The sequence below is a fragment of the Odocoileus virginianus genome, chromosome 31 (genome assembly GCF_023699985.2).
Source record: "Odocoileus virginianus isolate 20LAN1187 ecotype Illinois chromosome 31, Ovbor_1.2, whole genome shotgun sequence".
NCBI classification, from domain to species: Eukaryota; Metazoa; Chordata; class Mammalia; order Artiodactyla; family Cervidae; genus Odocoileus; species Odocoileus virginianus.
Genome location: NC_069704.1, coordinates 12,431,738 through 12,457,368, shown reverse-complemented (window position 1 = coordinate 12,457,368; position 25,631 = coordinate 12,431,738). Strand labels below are relative to the sequence as shown.

Genomic DNA, 25,631 nt, shown 5'->3' with positions numbered 1-25,631 from the left:
TTTTAGTAACAAAGCCCAGAGAGATTAGGCCACTTGCCTGAGGTCACCCAGCTGGCAAGTGGAAAAGCCAGGTTCAAGCTCAGGCTTGTTTGACTTCAAAGGCCATAGTCTTTGAACACCATTTCTCTCCCTCTGCTGGACCTGCTCGTCTGCCTCTGAGGTCTATGAGGTGCATTGTAACAGTCCCTCTCTCCATTCAAGTCTCCCTCTACCCTCTCCCAGCCTCAGGGCTAGCCCCTGCTTTCTGTTGGGTTCTCCTCCTCCTGCTTTTTGGAACCACAATTGCTCTGGAGTTCTCTACTCCCAGTGGTCTAGGTGGATGAATTTTCTTGCAGAGGCCATGAGACAGTGCTACCTTAGTGACCTAGGATGGTTCCTTTGTGCTTTCAGAACTTAATTCCAGTGCTTCAAGTTACAGTAGGGAAAACTGCTGGTACTGTCCCAAGATCTAAGCAGATGGCCGAGGGACTGACATCGTCCACGTCAGCCATCTAGCCTGGCTGCTCTTGTGAGTTCTTCCTGAACGTTTATGCCCGGGAGGAAACTCGGTCATTCACTCCAGAGAGAGGCTCATTGCCTGAAAGGAATGGGAACTCAAGCAAGGAATCTATTTCTTAATCTGAGGATGAGTGGGAATAAGTGTTCACGCCATTGCCTGAACACTTCTGGCAGAGTGGGGCCAGAGCTGACCAAATTCATTTACTAGTGTTCATTGAACACCATGTCTGCTCTCTGCTTTTGTTCCCTTTGGCTCTTTAAGATAAGATTGTTCCTTTTGCCTTGAACCAGAAACTCTTTGTATTTTATGTATCTGAACTCAGCAAATAGGTTCATTAAAAAAAAAAATGCATGCTATTTGTTGAGGAATTGGTAAGAAAATTTAGATCAAAATAGTGTTTGGCAAGGGAGGAAGGTATGTGATGAAATCAGAATTCAAAGTTCTTTTTGGACATTGCCTTCAGTGGTTTAAAAAGGCCACTGCCACGGTTAAACCCATTAGCCTCACTTCTGAGAAGATATAGATTCTGGTCTTTCTTCTGTGACAAGCCTGTGGTCATGGCTTCTGGATCATAGAACTTTGGAAAAGAACAACACTTCCCACCACTCCCTTCTGCAACAGGTTCTGCTGTCACCGCAACAGGTTCTGCTGTCACCGCTGATTGTGCTGGGTCTTCTGGTATACCCAGGGTTGTCTGGGTTGTCCCCTGCCTTGCTGGGGACACCATGTGGTGGTCCTTTTCCTGAGTCTGGCTATTCTGTGCTCCAAGTTAGGAGAGCTGCTTCCAAAAATTCAGACTCAATCACATGCAAATCAATATGCAGTCATGAGCTGAGAATGAAGAGATGAATCAAAGGACCTAATTCTTGTAAAATTCCTGCTGTAATGCCTCATAAGAAATGTGAGCTAAGTTTCATCTAAGCCAGGCCTGGGAGCAAGATAGCCATCATGATTGTTGGCATTTAGGGCAGGGTATGACAGCCTTGTACTGACTGTGGCGACTTGCCATGTGCTTCCATAGGGAGACTGGTATTTCAGATCCAGTTCATCTTTGTGAATAAACTACTTACTACTTACAGGGTGGAGGACCAGGGGCAGCCGTGGGAAGTGTATGCAGGACAGGCCATTAGAGCCCTGGGGAATACATCCTTATCACCTGTAATGGTATTTTATTTCTCACAGCCTTGGTAAACATCAAAAGTTTCCCCAAAAGTTGTATGCATCTGACATCACATTGTTCTCAGTCCATCTTTTATTTCTCATTACTCAAGTATAAATTCATACTGAAGATGGGCAAGGAGAATTATGTGCTTAAATGTGACAGTCATTTCTCTGGATTCATCTCTAAAGTTTAAATCCTGATTCCGCTTCTTGTTAGCTGTGTAACTTACTTACTTCACCTCTCTAAATCTCAATTTCTTCACCAGTAAAATGGGAATAAAATAGCATCAGCCTCATCAATAAGTTAATACAGTCAGTGCACAAAAGGCTTCCCATTAGGGTTATTATTATTTGTGTTGTTATTGCAGTTTTTGTTATGTTTTAGGAAAAGACTTAGAAAACTTTTAGCAGAGTTACCGAAGTTATTCAGTAGCTATTGGAAGCCTGACATAAATGGCACAGCATGCTTTTTAAAATTGCTTTCTAGTCCTGAGAAGTATTCATTGTTACTTCCTTAGAATTAGTTTCTCTCATAACATCTGAGTTCACAATTAGCTTTCAGTAGTCACCTGTGATTTCAAAAAACAAAGGCCATTATTAAGCATGTTGGTTGAGAATGAAATTAAAAATCACCGTGAAAATATTTTCTTTTAGAGGGTGGGGGTGATCTTCTTCATAGAACCAGGCTTACCATTTTGGTAGAAATGTGTTTAACCAAAAGATCTTGGTCCAGGAATTGCTACTTACCATGATTTTCATTCTTCTTACTAGTTTAGTTAAATTTTTTTCCTTTTTTTTTTTTTTGTTCTTAAACTATATTTGCCCTGGAGATGCAAAACTCTTTTCTTCTCCAGTTTTCATTTTCGAGCTCTGTTCAGAGAAATGACAACTCATCCCTCCTTACCTTGAAGTAGTAATATTTGGAAGTTTCTGAGACTTATGTCAGCAGGTTGGGATATTTCTCATTTCTGAGCTAGACTTATAGTCTGAAGATTCATATCATCGCATTCTCCCACTCCTGGGGCCTTCAAAGGAGGAGATGAAAGGAGCAAGGGTGTGTGGGTCACAGCTGGAACCATACAAGCCCATGGGATTCAACAGGCAGGATATTCCCTTGTAATGGGAGGAAATGGAATTGCAAAACGTTAAGTCTGGACTCCTTTCTTTTCTGGCGATCTGCGAGTCGTTTAGATGTTTGCAAGCGCACCCCAAGGCCCCGTGAAGAAAGGAGATCATTGAAGGAGGCTTGGGCCAAGGCATGCTATTTGGTGGGCGTCTTTGTTCGGTTTGGTTTTTAAGTAAGAGTGGGTGATGGCTTTCTCTTTTCTTTTGAGAAATGTAGAAACAAAGGATCCTTGATTTTTAAGATGTCAGATGCCATGTATATAGAATATAATACTCACCAGGATGCTTATGTTTGACTGAAATAATTTTCTAAACTTTAGGAATCCACCCTCTTGACTTCATAGAAGTTAGTCCTCCTCCTGAAGAGGGAGGGTGTGGGCCATCAGGAAAGGCAGCAACTGTGTACCCAGGACATGCAGCTCCACTCTGGTTCCCTTGAGTGGGAGGAATTGTGGGGTTTTCTCTCTTCCCCCATCAGCACAGGGAAATCCATCTTGTTTGCAAGAGCCAGAAGCGAGTCAAGGTGTGGCTCGCTCTCTCTGGACCAGAAAGTGTCTTAACTGTTTATAATAAACAGGAAACACAAATTCATGGTTCCTGGTTTTTTCTTCCACTCATCATGGGAGACAGCATTTACGAATTGGGAGTGAAATTCTGCTGCTCGCTCTGCTCCTCGGTCTGTCTCCCATGTCACGCAGACAAGACCAGTGCTTCTCTGAGGCCCCCAGGAGGGGTTAGCCCAGGGGTTCCCCTAGGTCTGTGCTGCCTAGTGAGACACAAGAGCATCTGGATCTGCCTAGTCCATGAAGGTTAAAGCCTCGACTCTATCTACTCTTGTTAGCATGGGTAGTAATACCTCAAGGAGAAAAATTCTGGCTTGTTGTATAATTTAAAATTAATTCGTTTTTATTGCAGAAAAAGTTTGGAGAACAAAGAATAAAGGTAAAACTGATTTGTAATCCTAACCACTACCTATCTAATTATTCTCATGCACTTAGGTGCATGGAAGATAACATTAGGTCTATATGTATATTAGTCTATGATTGCTGTAGCAAATCACAAACATAGTGACTTAACAGGGCTTCCCAGGTAGCACTAGTGGTAAAGAATCCACCTGCCAATGCTGGAGATGCAAGAGTTGGTTTTCAGTCCCTGGGTCTGGAAGATGCCCTGGAGTAGGAAATAGCAACCCGCTCCAGTATTCTTGCCTGGAAAATTCCATGGACAGAGGAGCTTGGCAGGCTACTATCCATGGGGCCACAGAGAGTCAGACAAGACTGAGCACAGCACAGCACATAGTTACTTAAGACACATTTATTATCTTATAGTTCTCGAGGTCAGAAATCTGAAATGTGTTAGCTGTGGACTGAGTTTTGCCCCTCCTCAAGTTGTTGAGGGCCTGAACCCTGATGTGATGGTTGTTGGAGACAGGGCCTTTGTGAATAATTAGAGTTAGATGAGGTCCTGAGGGTGAGGCCCCTCATGATGGTATTAGTGCCCTGATACAGAAAGACCAGAGAGCCCCTTCTGTCTCTGTGATGTGTGGTCACAGCAGGAAGGTTAGCCATCTGCACGATAGGAGGGTACTGTCACTAGAACCTGAGCATGCTGGTACCCGTGCTGATCTCACACTTCCAGCCTCCAGAAAGATGAGAGAATCATTTCTGCTGTTAAAGCCACAAAATCTATGGTATTATGTTTTAGCATTTCAAACATATTAAAATATAGTCATTCTGGGGTGCAGTCAAGATGTTGGTGGGGCTGGGTTCTTTCTAGAGGCTCTTAGGGAGAACCATTTCTCTCCCAGTTCCAGTTCTGCAGGCTGCCTGCATTCCTTGGCTTGTGACCTCCTCCTTCATCTTCAAAGCCAGCCACATAGCATCTTCAGGTCTCACTCTCTGATCCTCCTCCATCTCTTTTATGAGGACCCTTGTGATTACATCTCGCCAAACTGAATAATCTAGAATAGTCTTCCCATCTCAAAGTCCTTAACTTAATCACACCTTCAAAATCCTTTTGCCATGTAAAGTAATATATTCACAAGTTGGGGAAATTAGGGCTCGGATATGCTTGTGGAAGCCTTTATTCTGCCCGCCATAGACTGTTCATCTTACCCTGATTTACTTTTTACTGTTTCATGTATGCACTTTTTTTTTTAAACTTTTACACAGCTAATAAGTAATGAACTAGGATTTAAACCAGGCAGTCCAACTGTAGAGCCTGCACACTTAAACCCCTGCAATATTTCTGCTTTTGTAATCCGCTTTTTCTCTTAATGTATTTTGAGTATCTTCCCGTGACTGTAACTATTCCTTTAAATTTGAGAGACTAAAACATGATTTATTATGGCTAAATAATACTCCAACATCTGAATAAGCCATAACTAATTTAACCCTTGTGCCATAGTCAGATGCTTTTGTTGTTCCACATATGTAATTATAAACAAAGAAACAAACAGTAATAAAAGTTGTTATACATAAGCTTTGTGCCCATATTTAATTATTAGCTGAACTTGTGCCTACAATTGGTGGTAAATGGTTAACTAGTATAGAATAGTAATTTCCAAAACTGTTTTCCTTGAGATGTTAATAGGGATTCTATAAAATGAGGTTCTCTAATTAAATAAATTTGAGAAGTCCTGTACACCCATCCTTAAAACTAGGGATTCACAATCATATTAGCACTAAAACTTCAGAGAAGTCCTCTGATAAAGAAAAATCTATCTTGTTTTATCTTTAAAACTTTCTTTAGTTGAGTATGTCTCAAATTTATTTGACCGATGACTTTTTGACTGTTTGCAGCATTGAGTACTATCTTACAAAGCTAAGGTGAATAGGTCATGATTTTAGAAACACAGCTTTGGCATCATCCTGCGAAGTGAAGCTGCTTACCTCAAACACCTTTAAATGCTTAAATCTAAAATTACTCTAGATGGAATAGTTTGGACAAAATCATGTGTATGATGTAAACTTGAGAACATTTTCTACCCTCCACTCCAAATTACAATCTAGCTTTTTTTTTTTTTTTTCACTTATTTTTATTATGCAATCTAGCTTTGTTTTTTTGGTTCCTGTGTGAGCCGTAAAACTCACATTACCCCTGCTCTGTAAATGTCAGGTACCAGCTCTTGGCCAAGACCAACACAGGTCTGCCCTGAGGTCTACATGACACCCCAGGGATACTAACTGGGCTTCTTTAAGAGAAATGTTTTGTAGAGTATGTTTCTTCCCGGGTAAGAAACTAGATAACAGGATGCTTATCATTGAAATAGAGGCCACTTTCAGCTACTGTCAGCTATTCAGTCCTTTTCCAGTTGAACAGACTGAGAACAAGTTTTGTTGAGACAAGTGGAGATGGAACCGGAGGGTAGTGGAATCTGGGTACATGCCAGCAAACACCAGAGATAACCATCACTGTTTGAAGATTCTGATGGGTAGTGTCCTAAGGGCCAAGGAATTTCAAGAGGCTTTCCAGGACTGTAGACAAGGAAGAGAGAGACTCCTCAGGCCTGTACCACAGATTACTTGCATCACTTGTTTACTTGTTTGTGTCATGAGGCCCAAATGGTGGTGTCTGCAGTGTCTACTGCTGGGGGATGAGCATGAGACATTTTTCACCATCCTGACCAAGGGGAAAAGGGACTTCCCTGGTGGCTCAGTGGTAAAGAATCTCCCTGCCAATGCAGGAGACATGGGTTCGATCCCTGGTCGGGGAAGATCCCCTTAAGGAAATGGCAAACCCATTGTAGTATTGTTGCCTGGAGAACCCCATGAACAGAGGAGCCTGGTTTACTACAATCCATGGGGTCCCAAAGAGTTGGACATGACTGAGCAACTGAACAACAACAACGAATCAAGGGCAAAACTTGATTGGGCTGCAAACTAGGTTTTTGATGACCTGTGAGGTTCCTCAGCTGGTGTGAGAATTCCAGGCTTAGTTGGAACCATACTGGAGGCAGGGTGGTTGGAGATCCCAGCAGAGAAGCCCCATCAAGCTGACATCCTCCGGTATCAACCAGACCAGAGGTCTGGGGGTGGGGTGCAGTGTTTCCTTTCTCTGAGGACCTGTGACTGCTTCTCCTGAGGCTCAGACATGAGCTTGGTTGTCTGAAACCTGTTCTTTCCCAGACATCCCAGCCACCTTCTCTGGAAGCCGTCACTGCAGACCTGCTAAGGCAGTCTTTGGCTCCTGTTACCCATGTGACCTCTAGTGGTTGTAACCGGTAAAACTGGCTTCAGGGATGGATTTGCTGGAATACTAAGAAATAAACAGGAAATGGCTTTAATGTTTAATAGCCGACCACTTCTCTGTAGTAACTTTTCACCTTCTGGGATTCCTTTTCAGCACACACCCAATTATATAATTTAGCGACAATCGACACAATTTGGGTTCCAGACCTAACCCTGATTGTTGCTAGCTAATATAATTTGGGCTGATGTTAAGCATCTGAGCCTCCAGGGTCTAAACTGTTCAGAGATGTCATGACATCCACCCTGATTACTACATCCCAAGGTTGTTTTAGGGATCAAATGACATGAAGAAACCTATCATTGAAATGCTGTATAAATGTGTTTGTTGTTACTTCAAAGCTGTTCGTGTCTGTGGTTCTGTAGACCACAGTTGTTTTATTTCATGTGCTTTGGGGAAGACATTTAAACTCTTTCCCCAGATTCTGTATTGGGAATTCTGTCCCAATCCACAAGTTATTTAATTAAGTGACTGCTATGTGTATTTCACAATGGACTTACTGGTTCATTCAACAACCACGAATCTCCTGCCTTGTGCCAAATACCACGATTGGTGCTGGGATCCAGCAGTGACCAGGGCAGACAGGGTCCTGCTCTAGTTGAGTGTATATTCAGATGAGTTAGGGGGATTCTTAGCCTCTGATTGAAGTGGTTCCTATCTTTAGGTGACTTTATAGCTTAACTGAGAAGAAAAATTTAAACAATCAGATGTGACACAAGTCAGTGTGTGAAAAAGGCTTTCACAGAAGTATAAACAAAGTGTCCTGAGTCAGGGGTCCTGCTGTTGTGTGTGTGAAGGGGTGAGGTTGGAGGCAGTAAATACAGACTGTCTTTCCAGGAGTTTAGTACTGGGGGAACGGCTAGTAGAAGATGACTGGGACCTCTTGAGAGGTCAGTTGGAAAGTGACCAACCTGATCTTTTGGTATCTGTTTCTAGATTTAAAAGAGTTGCGAGATTTTTATGCAGAATTTCCTAGGAAATTGCTCATTGTTACTCCATAGACATAATTATTCTTTGAGATTCCAAGTAAATAATAACTAGACTCATTGGATGCTTACTGTTCTAAAAATTAACTTTATAAATATTAATTTGGTTCTTGTACCAACCGTATGAGGTAAGTACCTCTATCAACATTCCAGTTTTATAGATTTGGAAATGGAGATAGAAAAACTTTTAAAAAAAAGTAACTTGCCCAAGGGTATTTTGCTGCTAAGTAATGAACTCAAACCAAGCAGAATGGCTCTAGAACTGCGTGGTGGCCACTGGGCTGTATTATTTCTCAAAGCTTCATTATAAAAGTTAATCAAAATTTTTAGAAATACATACCAGGTATTCCAGAATTATATTGCCTGAGGCCTGAGATTGCTTCAGATATTTTCGTACAGAGGGGTGGGAGGAAGGCAGGCAGGTAGGATAGATGAAACAGGAGTGGTAAAATCTTCATAAATGTTAATATAGTTGATAAGTCCATTGGCATCATGATAGCATTCCCTAATTTTCATAATAAAAAATAGAAATCATTTCCAGAGGATTTCAAAACCTTCAAATATTTGTACCCTTACTGTTAATATCAAAAGACTTTTTACCAGTTATCTGGGTAACTGAGATCAAAGCAATGAGTTTCATTAAGTTACTAATGTAATGGTGCCCATGTATTAAAAATCATTTCCTACATAATTGCCAAATGGGCTTGTCATATACTTTTTTTTTAACCGGTGAAGGTTGATCTTCTTGCCAAATATACTTGATAGAATAGCAAAATGTTTGAGTTAGAGTAGACTTCCAAGACAGCATCTCCCCGTTTTCTCATTTCCTTGCTAGGGAAGTTGAAACTTGGAGAACCTAAGTGATCAATCCAAGATTAAAGTGGGAACATGACATGGTTGTCTTCAGCCAACCTCATGGCTGGTTCATGAGAGAGCAGGAATTAAAACCCAAGCTTCCTGAACTGAGGGGCTTCCCACCTCCCATCAAAGGAGCTCTGCTGGTAAAGTCTTAGAGCCACCCATGTGGAGACACAGTCCCCAGGCTTCACTTGTGATTCTGGCTGGCTGCATCAGGCAGTCTGGGGAGTAAGGCAAAGAAAGATGAGCTGCTTCCCTCCTGCGTATGCAGCAGAGGGTCAAGTGGGTCTTGAACCTCCCCTGGTAGCTTCCAAACTTCTGTGCTCGAATGGCCCCATATATTTTGTGTGTTTTCTCTGCATTCCTTGTTTATGGTCCCTGCGTCTCCCACAGGGGGCATAGTCGGAAATGTCATGACTGGTGCACCTGAAGGTACTTCTCAGAGGTGCGTTTGGGGTTCTGGCAATAAAACCCACTCCCACCTGGGCCAGAAGTCAGGGAGGGCATTTCCCAAGAGGGTGGGATGCAGACGGTCCTAGCGGCAGTGCCTGACATCACCACACCACTGTGACTGTGGACCTGATCTCATCCTGAGAATTCCTGTTTGGTATCTCAAGAGCTGAAACCTCACCTTTCCCAAGTCTGGCACACCCCTTTCCTACAACATTGAACCTGCGGTTGTTGGCGTTCATTCCTTAAGGCCTGGGAACTCGCACCTAAATGCTTTCAGGACCGTGGCAGGTAAGGTAAAAAGTGAAGCTGGCTCATAAGTGTAAAACCAGGAAGAACAGGCTTAGTTCTCATTCAGGGCTTTTACAGCACATGCTGTTTGTACAAAAATCTCGGGCTGGCCATCTGACCATCGGTGACCTCTGATAGAAGAGAAGGAGCCTGGGAAGGAAACCAGGAGACCTGGATACCGCCGCCAGCCTCCTGGTGACTCAGCACAGCCTTCTCTTTGCAGAGCCTCAGTTTTCCTTATCTGTAAGAAATGGGTCTTTAAGATTCGAATAGAATACATGTCCCCAAAACAACCAGAGCCAGTGTCTGTCTGTCTGTCTGTCTTATCTGTCTATCTGTCTGACATATATTTGCGAAATGCTTGACAGGTCTCTTTGGTCTGACTGACTTTAGAACCCGTTTCCTTGAGGTCTTTGTTGGATGTGTTTGTGACATTAATCCTCAAGCACTTGGATCCTTGTAATAAAATGACCTGCGCTTAACCATCGTTCTGGTACCCACGCTCTGTGTCACAGGTTGCTTTTTTGCCAGTGTTCTCTACTTTCCGAAAGCCATCATGAGCAGACAAGCTTATTAGAAAGGGTGTTCTCTTCGTGTTGTTTGTTTCAGGGAAAATAGAGAAAGTCAAACCTCCTCCATCCCCCACACCTGAAGGTCCCAGCTTGCAGCCTGACTTAGCCCCCGAAGAGGCTGCCGGATCGCAGCGGCCCAAGAATCTGATGCAGACCCTCATGGAAGACTATGAGACACACAAATCTAAAAGGCGCGAGAGAATGGATGATAGTAGTGTAAGTTTCTCTTCCTTTCCTCTTTCCTGCATCCAAGGGTGAACATCGGCCTGGTGTATGGTACCGTGGATCAGGCTCTGATGTGTGTGCGGTTGGCTGGCCAGCATCATGGTACCAGCACCAATTTTCACATGTGTGGTTTAACATGCCTGGAGTTGGGTTGGGGTTTGTCTTGTTTCTCAAAAACATTGATCATGCAAACAGTGGGTCCTTTTGCTGCCAAGTTCTGGTCTGAATCTATTGGCACGGCTTGTGCATGAGATATGGGATGTGTAGAAAGATACCATGCAGGGGGAACACAGAAAGAAGGATGTAAGTTCCCTGAAATCACCCACAGACACCAGGGAGCCGACCACAACCATTGCTCACCTGCTCTGTATAGATGTTACTCCTCTAGGCAGGAGTCCCCAACCTCTGGGATCTAATGACTGATGATCTGAGATGGAGTTGATGTAATAATAATAGAAATAAAGTGCACAATAAATGTAACGCACTTGAATCATCCTGAAACCATCCCCCCGTCCCGACCCTAGTCCATGGAAAAATTGTCTTCTGTGAAGCTGGCCTCTGGTGCCAAAAAAGTTAGGGATTGCTGCAGAGAACTGTGACAAGGCTGATCCTTCAGTGTCTGCTCTGGGCAATCCCTGTAAAAGGTACACAGTGCTCGGAAGACTCAGTGTGTTTTGGGCTCTTACCAAGCCCATGTGTATAATTTGGCAGAAAAGAGCCTTTTAAAATGACAGTTAAAAACCACAGAACTACCTTGCAGCCCTCAACTCCGAAAACTTTGCATGTGACGTTCCCATCAGCCGTGAAGGAAGTCATCTGCTCTGTGGTTTCTTTCTCTAGTAAGAGACTTAAGGGCCCTTGTTCCCCACGGCCTGCACACCCAGGAGCCTGGGGATCAGCCTCGGGTCCGTGTCAACTTCTCGGAGTCTGCTGGCTTCTGTCTCTTAGCTTTTATTGAGGTACCCACCTCTTCCCCTGAAATAGCTCAGGTCGGTTGAGGATATGCCCCAGTTGGCCCAGGACAGTCCTGGTTTCTGCCTCTTATCCTCGTGTAATTATTAATAGCATCCCTTTTCCTTCTTAAAAGTGCCCCAGTTCGGATGATAAATTCTTTGCTCACCTTAAACTTGAACATAATCAGGCTCACAGTAGGAATTCCATGCTGATTAACTGCCTTTCATATTCTAGTTGGCTGAGTTAAAGGATTTCTGCGGTTGAAGTCAGATACTGAACATTTTAGTGGTAAAGAAAGAAAGCGAGCGTGCCTATGGCGGCCGAATGACCCACTTGGTGTCTCTCAGCCTCCTCTTCCCTGGGCTTGTGCCTCAGTTGCTTGGAAAGCTAACCCAGCTCCGCTGTTGGGCTGGAATATATCTGGACTGTTCCCTGTATTGTACAGTGGGATGGGCCTGGCCCTTGATGGCTGCTGCTGAGGTTTCCACCGCTGGGGCTCCTTCTCTGAGCCTGTAAGACCCTTTCTGCCCTTCTTTGAGCCCTTTTTAAAATTACGGAGTTAACCTTTAGGTATTTTCTGGAGCCTGTGACCGTCTTGAAGCTTATGGCTCTACGTACGATTTCACACCGTATATCGGCTACCTTGGTGGAAGTTGGCTGGGATGTGGGGATATGGAGGGACTGATGGATCACTTTGCATGTGACCCAGACGAGTGATTTTGAAACACCCTCTCTGTATCTCTTTTGCATGCCTTTTGTGTTGAAGGGCAGGTGTCAGGGGAAAACACCATACCTAGAAGTAAAGAGCCTGCTCATACTCAGGTCGTAGGCAGAGGCAAACAGACTCTGACACTCAGGCAGCCACCTGACATATACCACTCAGGTTGTATTTCCCCCTTTGCATGAAGGAAGCTGCTTGGAATCAGCCTTTTAACACTGATTGCCCTTCACTTACACACTCCTGTCTCTGTTTGTTTGTTTGTTTTTCCCAAGTATATCAACATTTTAGATAAGGAAGAAACCTACTAAGCAAACTGTTCATATTCCCAGATCTCAAAGGCAAGGCCAAGTGTTCTGCACTGTCATTGACACTGCAAGAGAACCAAGCTTTTCGCTGTTGAAAGTTCTTAGGGATAGAAAAAAAATCCATCCAACCTACTGTATCTCTTTTAAGAAACCCAAGTCTGGAAGAAACAAAAGAATAGAATACTACAGTTGCTTCTAAAGCAAATGAATGATCATCAGTGAGACTTCATCTCAGAGCCACCTGTTAAGACAGCCACCTGTCTTAGTCCTTTTGATTCAGGGAATCTTTCTATTATGTCACCATCAATCACTGCAGAATATGTTGAAGTTTAACTGTAGGACTGAACAAGCCTTCATCTCTTTTCCTAGCTGATCTGTGGCCCTTCTTTAATTGTCTCTCATACCAAAATATTAACCATAGGGAGCAGATGGATGGCTTGAAGCCCGAATTTTGTCACTGGCTTCCCTGTCCCAGAAGCTGGTAATTCTTTTCTCCTTGCTCCATCCACATACACGATCCTCTGGGTAAGATGTGGCTTCTTAGTTCCTCCAGCTGCTATCATCCCAACTCATCTGGGTCCATTGTGACTCAGCACCTGGGCCTGCCACCATTTCTTCCCCAAAGCCACTTGGCAGCTATGAGTCGCTCACAGGTGATCAGGACCCAATCAAGTGTTCACCCTTCGAAGTAGCAAGCTCTTTCTGAACCGAATTAAGAGAATTCTTACATACTGAACTTCCCAAGGAGAAGGCAGACTTAAAAACAAAATTGGGACGTGTACCTAGTGATGCGCTGGGTACAATGATGTTAATGAGGGTGGGAGGAGAGAAGAAAGAGAAGACAAATGTAGCTGTGCCTGCAGTTTCCATGAGTAGTTTTTGCCAACCTATCTAGGGAAAGAAACTGATCCTTACCATCAAAACAGTTCTAGCATCCCTTCACCCCAGAGTAGCGCTGGCGCCTGGAGACCTGTCCCTAGTTCAGGACCTTCCATTTCTCCACTTGATAAAATATCACATGTGGGATAGGAGGGATGCCTCTGGCTCAAGGAATCCCTGGCAAGCAGTGGCACTGAGGCAGTTGTGCAGTATGTAGTGCTCTTTTTCTTCAGCTAGCCTCTCTCCTGCTAGAACCAAAGTGAGGGCTCAGAGAATGACAGAAGATGAAATATGAAATCATGAATCTCTCTCTCTCTGGGAACATCTGCCCAGGAGTCACTATTTCGGTGATGTGAAAGTCATCTGTGGATGTTTTGCTTCATTTTGCAGTTGGAAATGAAGTCAGTGACAAGGAACCAGAAAAAAAAAACACCTTTTCTGAGAAAGTGACCCCCACATGGCCATCCTTGTTCCCCATCTCAGACCTGGAGTAGGATAATCCTTCAGTAGAAATGGTCTTCATCTGCCTGGGCTGGGGCCTCCTGCTTGGCGTGGTCACTGATGAGTGTCACCATGCTTGAGGTTCAGCCAGGCTCCACCTCTTGCTGGACCCCTTGGCTAATTTGGGGTAGGAGGATTGCTAACTGCAACCCGGCTCACTTACCCTGGGCTGTTTACCAGCATATACAGGACTCTTGTGAGAATTAGGAAAAGCCACCCTTTTCCAAAACTGTGAGGATGCAGTCCTGAGTCGGCTACACAGCTGGGGAGGAGACTGGGGGACTGAGTTCAACCTCATCCATCCCCCAACCTGGTGTTTTTGTGCAGAGCAGCCATCCTGCTCATAGTATAGGTTTCTCCTATCCGGAAATGTTATCTTACATGGAAATGTCCCTTTATCTGGGCCTGATGCTGTCTCTGGTCAGTCATGCAACTCATAAGGTCCTAATGAATCATAATTTCCTGTAGGGTTTCTTGGTACCTAGCAAAGGAAGGCTATTGAGGCAACACTGTTTTTCTGGCCAGTTTTTCCTCCAATCTGACCTGAGTCTTGGAAGGCAATGAGTTCTTGAGTCAGGAGTGCTTTTGAACTTGTTTGGTAGACTTGCTTTCCCTTTCTCGTGGAAGGGATGCTGTGCTGAGTCTAAAGTACAGCCTCCTGGGCTTTCAGCCCCATCCTCACGCCTCGCACAGAATCTGCCCTTGGTGGCTTTTCCTCTGTTCTCTTTCTTTCTCTTTTGCCCCCAAGGTAGTTACTGAGAGCGTTTTCAGCCTTTTCTGCCTGTCTTGGAATAAGAGCAGGCCTCTTTGATTCCTGGATTTATTCCTGGGCTAGAAGTCACTGCTTTTCCAAGAGTTCCTGACACACTCTTCCTTCCAGACCATGACACCTTTGGGGAATTCTAGCTGAACTCTTGCTCGGGGGGCGGAGGAAGCTTGTCTGCCTCCAATGCCCCCACACTGCAGGCTGAAGGCTCAGTCACCCTCAGTGATGCTCCGTGCCCCTAGCTCTCTCAGGTTCTCACACACACCCTAGGAGCGCACAGAGGAGGGGAGCGCTCCGCATCCATCAGCCCCTGGTCATCAGTCTGATCATGATGCAACATGTTTTTTCAAGTGCAATGCCTAAGAAGCAGTTGATGATCACAGTCATATGATTCCCCATCCAGCCTCTGGTCACCCTGCCAGAAACCAGTCAGTGCCTTCAAGGTCCCATGCGGTGTAAATGCAAGGTCATGACCACAAGTCTGGAGGGAGCTGTCAAAAGTCGGTCCTTCTAACTCATCACCCACAGCCAGGACATATTTTTGCTGAGCTTTCTTTACAGCGACTTTTAGTTTCCTAGAGGAACTAAGGGATCGTTCTAGTTCATACATAATCACCCCATTCTCAGGAACCTGTCTCGGCACCCCCACCCCCCCCAAGGTAGAAATGAAGCAGGCTGCTTGCTGTCTCATGGCAGCGCCATCCTCAGATCAGGTTCAGAGACTCTGCCTCCACAGACCTTGCATTCAGACCATTCTTTGTCTATGGTTAGGGTCTTCTTTTCATGGGACAGCAGATGACAAGGCTGCTTCAGGCCCCGAGGGGCCTACAGGAGGAGGAAAGGGCTGTTTGTCTGCAGATGACTACGGATTCTAACGAGTCCAACATGGCCCTTACGGATCTTGCTGGGGGGCAGCTGGTGGCATAAACAACAGGGGAAAGAATCTTGTTAATTCAGATCATAGCAAATGGAAGTGACAAATCTTGAATTAACAAAGTCTGGCTTATCTGATATTTTTATGGAGGAATAACAGGGTATCTGCTTGCTGCAAAAGATACACTTAAATAAACTGATATCAGATGAAGCAAGTCTTGGTGTGGGTGTGTCCTGGTCTCCTGACGTCACTTCCCCTCCTGTCCCCCCCACACCCCACGCCCGCCCCCCACGTGGTGCTGGTCCCCAGCTGAGGGGTGCTCCCCGTGTCTCTGCCATTTACTAACCCTGGTTTTTCCCTCTCTGCCAGTACACCTCTAAGTTACTGTCTTGCAAGGTGACTTCCGAGGTACTTTTCCGCTTGTTTTTGTCTTGGTCTTCCTGCATGCCTGACCCAAGTGCATGCTGTCGTGGTTTGCTGTTTCCTGATGGGTTTTTTTTTCCTCCCTACCTTTTCTGAATGGGATGATTGCCTTGAGATGTTGGCGTGTATGCAGCAGTGGTGAACGAGACTGTGCTCTGCTGTGCTGTGTGCTGGGCTGGACAAGGCCTTGCCTTGCTCATGGATCTGGAAGATGTTTGGACTAGAGGGCAAACAACAGGGAAATAGCTATTCGGATTTTTGTTTGTTTTTTTAGAAGCTGATAACAAATCTGCTCTGGTCTGGTTAGAAAATCATGTAGCTCAAGAGAACAGGGCCTGTTGGGTTGGATCAGTCCTTGGTTTGGCTTAAACCCAGAGAGCTCCACACCATCGCTTTAGGATAACTTACTCCAACTGTGAACCAATCCAGTTCCCCTTCCTTGCCATCTTTAAACCTGTGTTTTTGTTTTGGACGTTCCTACAAGCATTAAATTTCCCCCAAAGCCTCCTTCTTGACCCTACAACTTCCTTCTACACAAATTTCTCAAACTTGTACTGTGAAAAAGCACATTTTAAAATGTTTTCCATTTTTTCCACATATATATTGACTTATTTATATGCTATGAGAAAGCATATTAGTTTTTATATTTTTTATTTCTATAGCATTATTTTCATTTTTAAAGAATTATTGCAGATGTACAGAATTGTAGAGAATCATTTATTCATTCACCTGGTTAACAATTTATCCAGGACCCATTACACATCAGGCATTTTATAGGTTCTGAGAAGATAGTAGTCACCTGAACAAAGTCCGTGATCCCATGGAGCCAAGAATGTGCCTGTGTGCCAAGTATATGACAGAGTTAAATAATGAAGCCAGCTTTGTCCATTCATGTCATTTTGTAATGTTTGCTTAATATTTTACAAAAAAATTAATATTACCAATACCATTCAAGCCCTCTTGTTACTTCTCCCAGCTCTCATTTCTTTCTCTCTTGAGAGATAACTTCTCTGGAGTTTGGCATTGATTGTTTCCATGCATGTTTTTATCCTTATACTATATACTATATATGTCTGTATACATAAATTATATCTAATGGTTTTGCATGTTTTAGAACTTTCCATAAATATATCATATTTTAGCGTCCAGTAAGCTTTATTCTGTCTGAATCATTTTTTAATGTGTCCATGTTGATGCTTACAGCTCTATTTCACTCATCATAGCTGCCGTGTGTAGTGTTCCATTGAATGAGTACATATGTATTGATTTATCCTTCTAGTGATGGAAATGTAGGTTGTTTCTTTTCTCTGCCATTACAAACAATGAATCAATGAATGTTATTGTACATAGCTCTTTGTGTGACCCATGGAAGAAGGTCTACAAATATATCTAGAAGTAAAAGTACTTGTTCTGGGGCTTATACAGGCTCATATTCACTACCTATTGCAAATTATTCTTCAAATTGGCTATGCTAACCTATAGCACAATATATTGGGTTGACCCAAAATGTTTGGGTTTCCTATACCATCTTACAGAAAACCTGAATACTTTTTTTGGCCAACACAATATATTTTATATCTCCATGTTTAGCAAAATAACTGTAGTTAACTATAGATATGAATTGATGATTATCAGTGATGTTTTTTTTTTCCAGAAAGTATAAAATGACAATGCAAATTTCATTACATGGAACTTCTTCAGTGTCTAACTGTGGTTCTCAGTGGGGGGAAGGTAGTTTAAGAATTAGACCCTCAGCCCACATTCCCTTTGAGTCAACATAAGATTGATGAAAATCTGGTCTCATCCATCCAAGGAAGATAAAACTGGGTCCTGTCTACCTTCAGTGGGAGAGATGGGGGATAAAATATTAATACAAACATTACTTAACACATCTGTCTTTTGTTTCACATCCCCAAAATAAAATTGTCTAGGCTGATTGCTACTCAAAGTGAAGTGATTCACTTGAATTCCCTAAGCATTGGAGAGAAAAATTAATATTAGAAGATTGCTCAAAGAGAATTGATTTTTTTTTTTCTTTCTCCCACCAGACCTAAATCTGAATTAATTCGTGGAAGATAAAACCTTAAATCAGGTCTTTCTATTTTTTTAATGTTTTTTTCTTTCTATTTCTATGGAGAATGTATATTGTCCTTTTGATTCTTCTTCCTTCAAATTCCTCCCAGCAACTGAACAGAAGTGGAATATGGTATTCCAGACCATTGACCATTTAACCCAGAGTTCTGGGGTCAAATGTTAACTTTTCCTTCTACTAGTCTGATTATTTAAACCTCCTTTTGGTTCATTTTTTTCATATGTGAAATGCAAGTAGTAATAGGATGAATCCCATAGAACAGTAGCAAGGATTAAAACCTCAGCTGGTTCATGGTACCCGTGATGTATGTGTTTATTATTATCAGAGCCCTGGAGGCAAGTGCTTTTCTTAAACCAGAACGGAAAGGAACACACTTTAGGAAATAAAGTTAATATGCAAAAATCTAGAACAAGGGTTCTAGATTTGCTAAAACTTTATTCACACACACACACATATACACATAGTACTCTGTATTAATTGGGCGGCAGAAACTCATCTACGTACCTTCCCCAGTGGCTTGGCTTTTGAATCTTCAAAAGGCCAGTTGTAGGATGGCTTCACTCCTGAGCCAGTCCTAGATCATAAGCCTCGTGGACCTGAAGACAATTTTATAGCAAGGTCACTGGCTCTTTTAGTTATGCTCTGCTGCTTATCTGATCTGTGCCTTTACTCTCGACTTTATAGATTTCATCAGAAATCCAGGCTCATGATAAGTAGCATATAAATTAGGGGAATGAAAGAAGAAAAGAGGGCTCATTATTGGTTCGGTTGAATTATTTGGGTTGCCACAAGTAGGTGTTCAAACCCAAGCTGTACTGAACGTTTCCATAATTATAAGTATCATTTCTCTGCCCATTGCACTTTTTGGTGACTAAGCTCCAGGAGGAAGAGACTCTTCTGTCCTAAACATGAAGACTGTGCCTGACACTTCGTAGAAACCCAAGAAATACCTGTAAAATGGTTGGGTAGTTGGATTGATATGGGTTCCCAAAGAACAGAGTAAAGTAAATCTATTTAACATGACTGAGAATTGAAATGGGGCCTGAGGCCATCTGAAATGGATGGGGACACTTTTTCTCAGAACCTTAGATTGATTTTTAGCTCTTATGTAAACCATTCAGTTTGTATCTGCAGTCTGCAAGGCAAACATATGACTGTTTATACAATGAGAGCTCCTTGTCACAATGCCTTATGTTAGAATACCACTTGATTGCTTATAAAGCACTTTCACATGATGAGAGAAATGCATAACTACTGTTTGAGAACTTATTATGCCCTGGAAACTATGCTAAATGCTTTACATGCATTGCCTCATTTATTCTTCAGACCAACTTGGTACTATAGTTTTTATTATCCCGATTTTACATATAAGGAAACTGAGGCACAGAAATAATAAACCTTCCCAACCAAGATCATGTAGTTACTAGGATTTATTTAACCTTAGACCTGCCTGGACTCCAGAGTCCACCCTTCTTCCTGAAAGAGCCTGTGAAATAGGGCAGGTGTTGTGTTTATAGGTAAACTTTCTTTATACATAAAGTTTAAGAGACACAAGATGCCATGAACAGCAGCAACACGTTCCATGTAGAGAGCTAGAAATAAAGCTCAGCACTTGCCTTTCCAGTCCCGCACTGCCTCCCCGTACCATGTTACCGCGCATTGACCTGAAGACTGCCATTTAACTCTGCCAGACTTGGAAGCATCCTTCTACTGATGTCTTACTCTTAGATATTGACTAAGTGACCATGATATGCTTATACACGAACACTTTAGGGCTTATGTTCTTCACGATGAGCATCCCTTCAGGAGACCTGACTGAGTTGTGTCCCATGTGTCTTGTCCAGCCATCCCTTCTAGGAGGACTAGGGAAGCCTTCCCATAGAAAAGTGCACTGCAGCTCTGGGAAGTCCATTAATTTATCAGAGGTGCAGAGAAGCAAACTGAGATGCCTCCCCCTGCTCCCCCTGCCCTGCCCAGACCTTAATCTGTCCAGAATCTGCTTATGTCTGGGCTCCCAGCACTGCCTGTAAACGTGCATCTCCTTGCTTCTCTGGAGTTGCCAGCATCTCTGTCGCTTGCCAAAATGATTGTTCTTTACATACACAAAAGTTTCATTCCATATTGGTTGGATAACCAACCAGTGTTGGCTCTGCTGGGCTTTTCTTTAAATTCAGAAACTGCACATCCTAAGCCAGCACCACAATAATTGACCTACCTGATTGGTGTGCATGGGCTTGCTTTTGGTGTAGTATTGTGAAATTGAACCGTTTCTCCTGTGTTGGCAACCTAAACGTCATTCATGCAGATGTCATCTGGATCAAACTCAAGCAGGAGCAGACTGGCTGAAGGTTTCCCCTGGAGTCCACAGGCTCTTCTAGGGAACCAGAGGGAGGGTGGTCTCACCCTGGTGGTGGTGAGCCAATTTGTCCTCGATGTTGTCACCTTCCATTTCCTTTATGAGTACTTATGGCACTGATGCTACATCAGTATGCTCAGATTCCTTTATTATTGGCTCCAGAAGCTCATTTTCTTTCCACTTAATTCCTCTTGCAAGCTTAATTATACCAAAGTAGATTTTTGTGATATAAATAAGATCATAGCTTGCATAGGTCCATAAAGCTTGATGGAATGAATCCACACTGGTTCAGTGGTTTGAAATTCTTTTCTGGAGACTAAGAGCATTCGTAGCTGTGCTAATGTGGTAGTCACTAGTTCCAGGAGGCTACTGAAATCAAGTATTTAGTTTCTCAGCCACACAAGCCATGTCCTAAGCACACAGTAGCTGCATGTGGCTAGTGGCTGCCATATTGGATAGTGCAGATGCAGAACATTGCCAACAGACTGCACTCATCTAGAGCGTGTAGCGATCCGCTTTGTTATCAAAAAGCTTGATGCAGGGTCAAGTCTAGTTCGATAAAATGTGCAGAACATTTCAGGAAAATTAAATCTCTCTGTACTGAGAATGATGGGTCAGATGGCAAGTGAACGTTGGCTGTGAGATGAAGGCATCCCCCAGGACCTCCCACCGCCCACCTTTTCTTTCATTCTCTCCGGTCTTCCAGCTGGTTCAGGCACTTTCCCGCTTTCCTCATTCATTAGATACTGTTGAGGGAGGGAAAGGATGAAAGAAACAGAGAACTCAGTTTGTGTACATGATTGATATCCATGAACTCTGAGTAATTTTCTTCCTTCTCTCTTAGGTCCTTGAGGCCACACGGGTTAATCGAAGAAAGAGCGCATTGGCTTTGCGCTGGGAGGCGGGGATCTATGCCAACCAAGAGGAAGAAGACAATGAATAATCAACTTCCTTCCACCCAGGAAGCTTCTTTGGTGCTTGGGTTCCCAAGAAACCAAGAAATCAACTCATCAAAGCATTTTAATAGAATATTTATTAAAGTGCAAACGAACTCAGCAATCCTTATGCAGGCCAGAAGTTACAATTTACAGTGATGAAAAAATAAAGTGAAAAAGCAGTCCACCCATCAAACTCGAACTCCTGGGAGTCAAAAGAAAAAGGATTTTGTGTGTGTGTGAGACTCAAAGGATCGCCTGGGTTTGGACCACAGTTGATCCCAAAGGACAAAGAAATTACGAGCAAACCGACATGGTTGCTCCAGGCAGAACCGAGACCGGGCTGCTGGGTGATGAGGAAAACGGTGGAGATGTGGCCATTTGGAGAATCTGAGAAGCTGGGGCTGTCCCCCTGGCAGAGGGTATTTCCCCTGTGCCTGCACTGGTTTCCCACCCACGGCCACATCACGGGTGTCGGACCAACTCCATCCACTCCAGCAGCCATAAAATAAGGTTTCTCTCTCTCTTCGCCCAGAAGAGGCAACTACTGTCCCATATCTCTTTCATTTAATTGTTTTTAATTAGGAGCAGTGAATGATCACAATCTGTATTTTGAAGACAAGATTTCTTCCTGTTGCAAACACAATCTGTTTTACATTAGGAGGTTGAGGAAGTGGGGGCAGAAAGCCAAACCAAATAGATTATTTTAGCTTTAGGATCTTGTCTGCTTATGATACTGACTGAGCTACAGTTTATGAGAACACATTTTCACAATTCTGTTTCTTTATATGAAGACTATATTTAGTGGGCAACAACTATTTTTATGATGGGGTGGGGGAATCTATCCATATATAAAACCTGTAGACATTGAACAGCATGATTCAAGAGGGGAGGGGTATTTTTAGAGTGGCAATAATTGAAAAAAGGGCGAACTCTGCCTTGGAGAGGTAGATGAGAAGTAAAGAGGTGTTTATAACTATATTTTATATATAAAGTGAACCTTCAAGGGAGTAGGAAGATGATAGATTATTTTGGATCAGTCAGGAAGGAAAGGAAACAGTAATGAAAGCTCATGAAAGGTAGAGAATGAGGGAGGGAGAAAGAGTGGGAAAATGAGGAAGTAAGAGAGATTATTTTTGCTGAGCAACCAGTTATTTTTCAGGATGATACAGAGAAAAATATAGAATAGAAATTTAAGTGCAGGCTTAGGATCAGCTACAAATCCTAAAGATGGGTGTGTGCGTGTGTGTGTGCGTGCGTGTGCGCGCGCGCCTGTGTGCCCACACATGCCTTTGTGTATTTTCACAAAGTGCATGAATGCTCACGAGTAAGGGTGTGTGTGTGTGTGTGTGTGTGTGTGTGAGAATTAAAATTCCAGAATGGTCATGGGACAAAGATGTTCACTTATTTCCTCCAAAGCTGTTTGCCAGTGTCAGGAGTGAGCGAGAATTTCTTTTTTATGAAAAGGATATAGAGGCTCCGAGCTGATACAGTATTTGTAATATCAAGTTGACCTAACATGGTGTTTGCATGAGTCACAATGGCAAAGTTTTGAGCAGTTTTGTAATTTGACATTTAGGAAAGTATCATATTTATTCTCGCGCTTTGTATTCATGCTTAGTATAGGCTAAAGGATGCCAGCTTTACTCTGTCTTTTAAAGCAATATGATAAGGGTATTCAATCATGGAATGCCCTCAATTTCTGGATGAGAAATTTTTTAACTCTGGCCATGAGAAGAAACTGACCAGCATTCTTTTTTTTTTTTTTAATTAGAGGATAATTACTTTACAATATTGTGCCCTTTGTTTTACAACTGTGTTTTTTTTTAAAAAAAAAGCAATAAGTAAGTTAGACCTCACTAAAATTCCTTTTTGTTTTTATATTGTTCTGTCATAAGCGCTAATAGGTTATTCTGACAAGGAGCAGTTCCACAAAATTCGTATGTAGATGTCATGCACACTATCTTTGCTTCTGTTATTAGACTAATGTCGACTTTAGGGGAAAGTTTATTCATAAACAAGTGGTGGACACAAAGTAGAAATGGAACTGTCGGATAACTTACAACTTTGAAACTGCCAAGGGAACCAGCAGTTTGAAGCCAAATTCTACAGATGGGTAATTAGCGCCATCTTCAAGTGGTTCATGCCCCTGAGCATTCTGAACGAAGAGTCAACAAAATGTGCTAGCCACTGGAGATACGTGACAAATAAGATCCCTGTCGTTAGGAATTCTTTTTTCAAGTGGGAGAGGCTGGCACAGAGACAGAAGTTCCCAGGAAAATGAGATGAGGAGTCCTGACCGGTGCCGTGGGAGTACCCTGAGGATTTCCAGCATTGTTCCCAAGACAGGCACAGGAGTGACCACTGATGGGACAGGAGCATTGTGTGGCCCAGGGACACGGGCTGCTTGGATGCCTGGAGAGCAGAGCGTCCCATGCTTCATGATTTCTGGACTAACTCTGGATCTGGTCGTGACCGCAGACTAGATACAGATGGACTCCCCATCTTTCGAAAGAGTCCTCAGGACTTGCCTGAAGTGTTTGGTTCTGTTTTGAAGGAAACTGTGTACCCACCTTAATCCTCCATTTGAGAAGAGAATGGGCAGCTCAAAAGAAAGTTTAGAAGGCCACGCAATTCCTGCAGTTGCTGTGGAGGCAGATAAATCGGTCTTTGACTACAGTTGATTGAACCAGACACACTTATTGCGTAGTCACAGAGTTGGGATCCTTTGGTCCATGCTTTGAGTAGGCAACAAATCCAGCATTTCTGTGACCCCCTCACAGTCACAAAGCCGTTTAACTGTGGCCCCCACATCTCCAGCCTTTGCTTGTTCCCGTCTGCTGCCTTCTGATGACTGCTGAGTTACAACCCTGTTAAAATGTACATTACAGTTCCCTTGGAAGAGCCAGGTTTTCTCTGCGCTCTTGAGTTTTTTTATTCATTTAAGAAACATTGGGCCATGGCTTTGTACATATCACTCTGCTAGGCTCTGGGATCCCAAATGAACCCCTTAAACTGTGTGAAGATGCAGCAGACCTGGAGGAAAATCACTCCTGCCTCATCCATTGAGAGGAAGAGGCTTGTCCACACATTGGCCTCTGATGCTCATCCCTGCCCCCAAATAGCACGCAAGCTTGTTAATCTCAGCTAGAGCAAATGTTTAGATTCCGTAGATGTTAAAAGCTTTCCTAAAAGTATTCCATCCCACAGTGTTTATAGATGTCCACTTTCCTCCGGAACTGATTACCTACTGACATTCCTTGGCTTTCTCATCCAGAAATTATGGAAACAGGGTCTGTCAGTGGCAGGAGGCTGGGCTGTGTCCAACGCAAAGGACACATGCAGGTTCCTTGCCTTTTTACACCTGTGCATGCTTCCCACCGTAGACAGTGATGTATAAGCCGTATATAGCTCAGTGTCCACATATATACACAACACACACACACACAGCATAACAAGGAACACTAAAAACAGTGTTGACTCTTGTCTCTGAAGACAAATAATTTAACATTTTTTCCAACTGAAGAATGGATGTCATTAAACTATGTATTGAAAAAAAAATAACCTACGTGTTTAGAGATGGTGACTATATCCAGTTTTAGTGACAGAACCAATTTCCTGAATTTTAAGCATTCAGTGAGTGAGCTGCCAATTTTAATTTTGTGTTGCTCTTTACCCAAATGACTTTTTTTTTTTCCCCTTTTTTGGAGGAGGGGGCAAAAAGCAGCAATACTGTGTTTGAAAATGATCCTCTGGCTCTCCTGTGTATGTTAACCACTTCAATGTTATTATCCTGCTTTGGTTTTATAGTGATTGTGAGGCATTCAATGCAAGTATACAATTATTTTCTCATTAAAACCCAGTGTGTGTGGTGTTTTTATAAATGATGGCCACTTGTTTGACTGGGGTGGGGGTGTTGGAGGACCGCACTGCCCGAGGGTGGCATGCCAGTGCCCTCGCCTCTAATTCCATGGGGGGAACATCTGCTTCTTGCATGTTTGGAACCAAGAAAGCAATACGAGCTGGTGGGGCAGACCTTTGACAGGCTGTTGGCGATGCCCCAGCTGCCCTGGCTAGACTGGAAACTCCGATGGGACTGACAGAAATGACACGGGTGCCTCTAGAGGAGGTAGGCAGATTCCACGGTCAGAGATGATGGGGCGAAGGGCAGGATGAACAGTGACGCTCACACTTTGCACTTAGGTCCTAATTTTTATTATCTGTTCCATTCCCCGCACCCACATTTGGCTCTGATTGGGTGCTAAGTCGCTTCAGCTGTGTTCGACTCTTTTCAACGCTATGGGCTCTGCTCTGAGGCGTAGAGAATCTCAGACTTTACCAAACCTCTGAGACCACAGGTGAACCAGAAAGCTTGCTCCCCTGATTTCCTCCTGCCCTCCCTCCACTTTC

The 25,631-nt window shown here is 43.3% G+C and overlaps 1 protein-coding gene across 11 annotated transcripts in view; it reads left to right on the top strand.

Moving 5' to 3' along the window:
* Positions 1-25,105, top strand: part of PALM2AKAP2 (PALM2 and AKAP2 fusion) — a 538,506-nt gene extending 513,401 nt beyond the window's left edge. For 8 of the 11 annotated variants that reach the window (XM_070459308.1, XM_070459307.1, XM_070459317.1 and 5 more), the window contains 3 exons: positions 10,228-10,406; positions 15,785-15,823; positions 21,131-25,105. In XM_070459308.1, coding sequence (XP_070315409.1) covers positions 10,228-10,406; positions 15,785-15,823; positions 21,131-21,229 — 317 coding nt within the window. In that variant the 3' untranslated portion in view covers positions 21,230-25,105. The remainder of the gene's footprint in view (positions 1-10,227; positions 10,407-15,784; positions 15,824-21,130) is intronic. The other 3 variants (XM_070459310.1, XM_070459316.1, XM_070459312.1) reach the window with 2 other exon arrangements.
* The last annotated feature ends 526 nt before the right edge of the window (positions 25,106-25,631 follow it).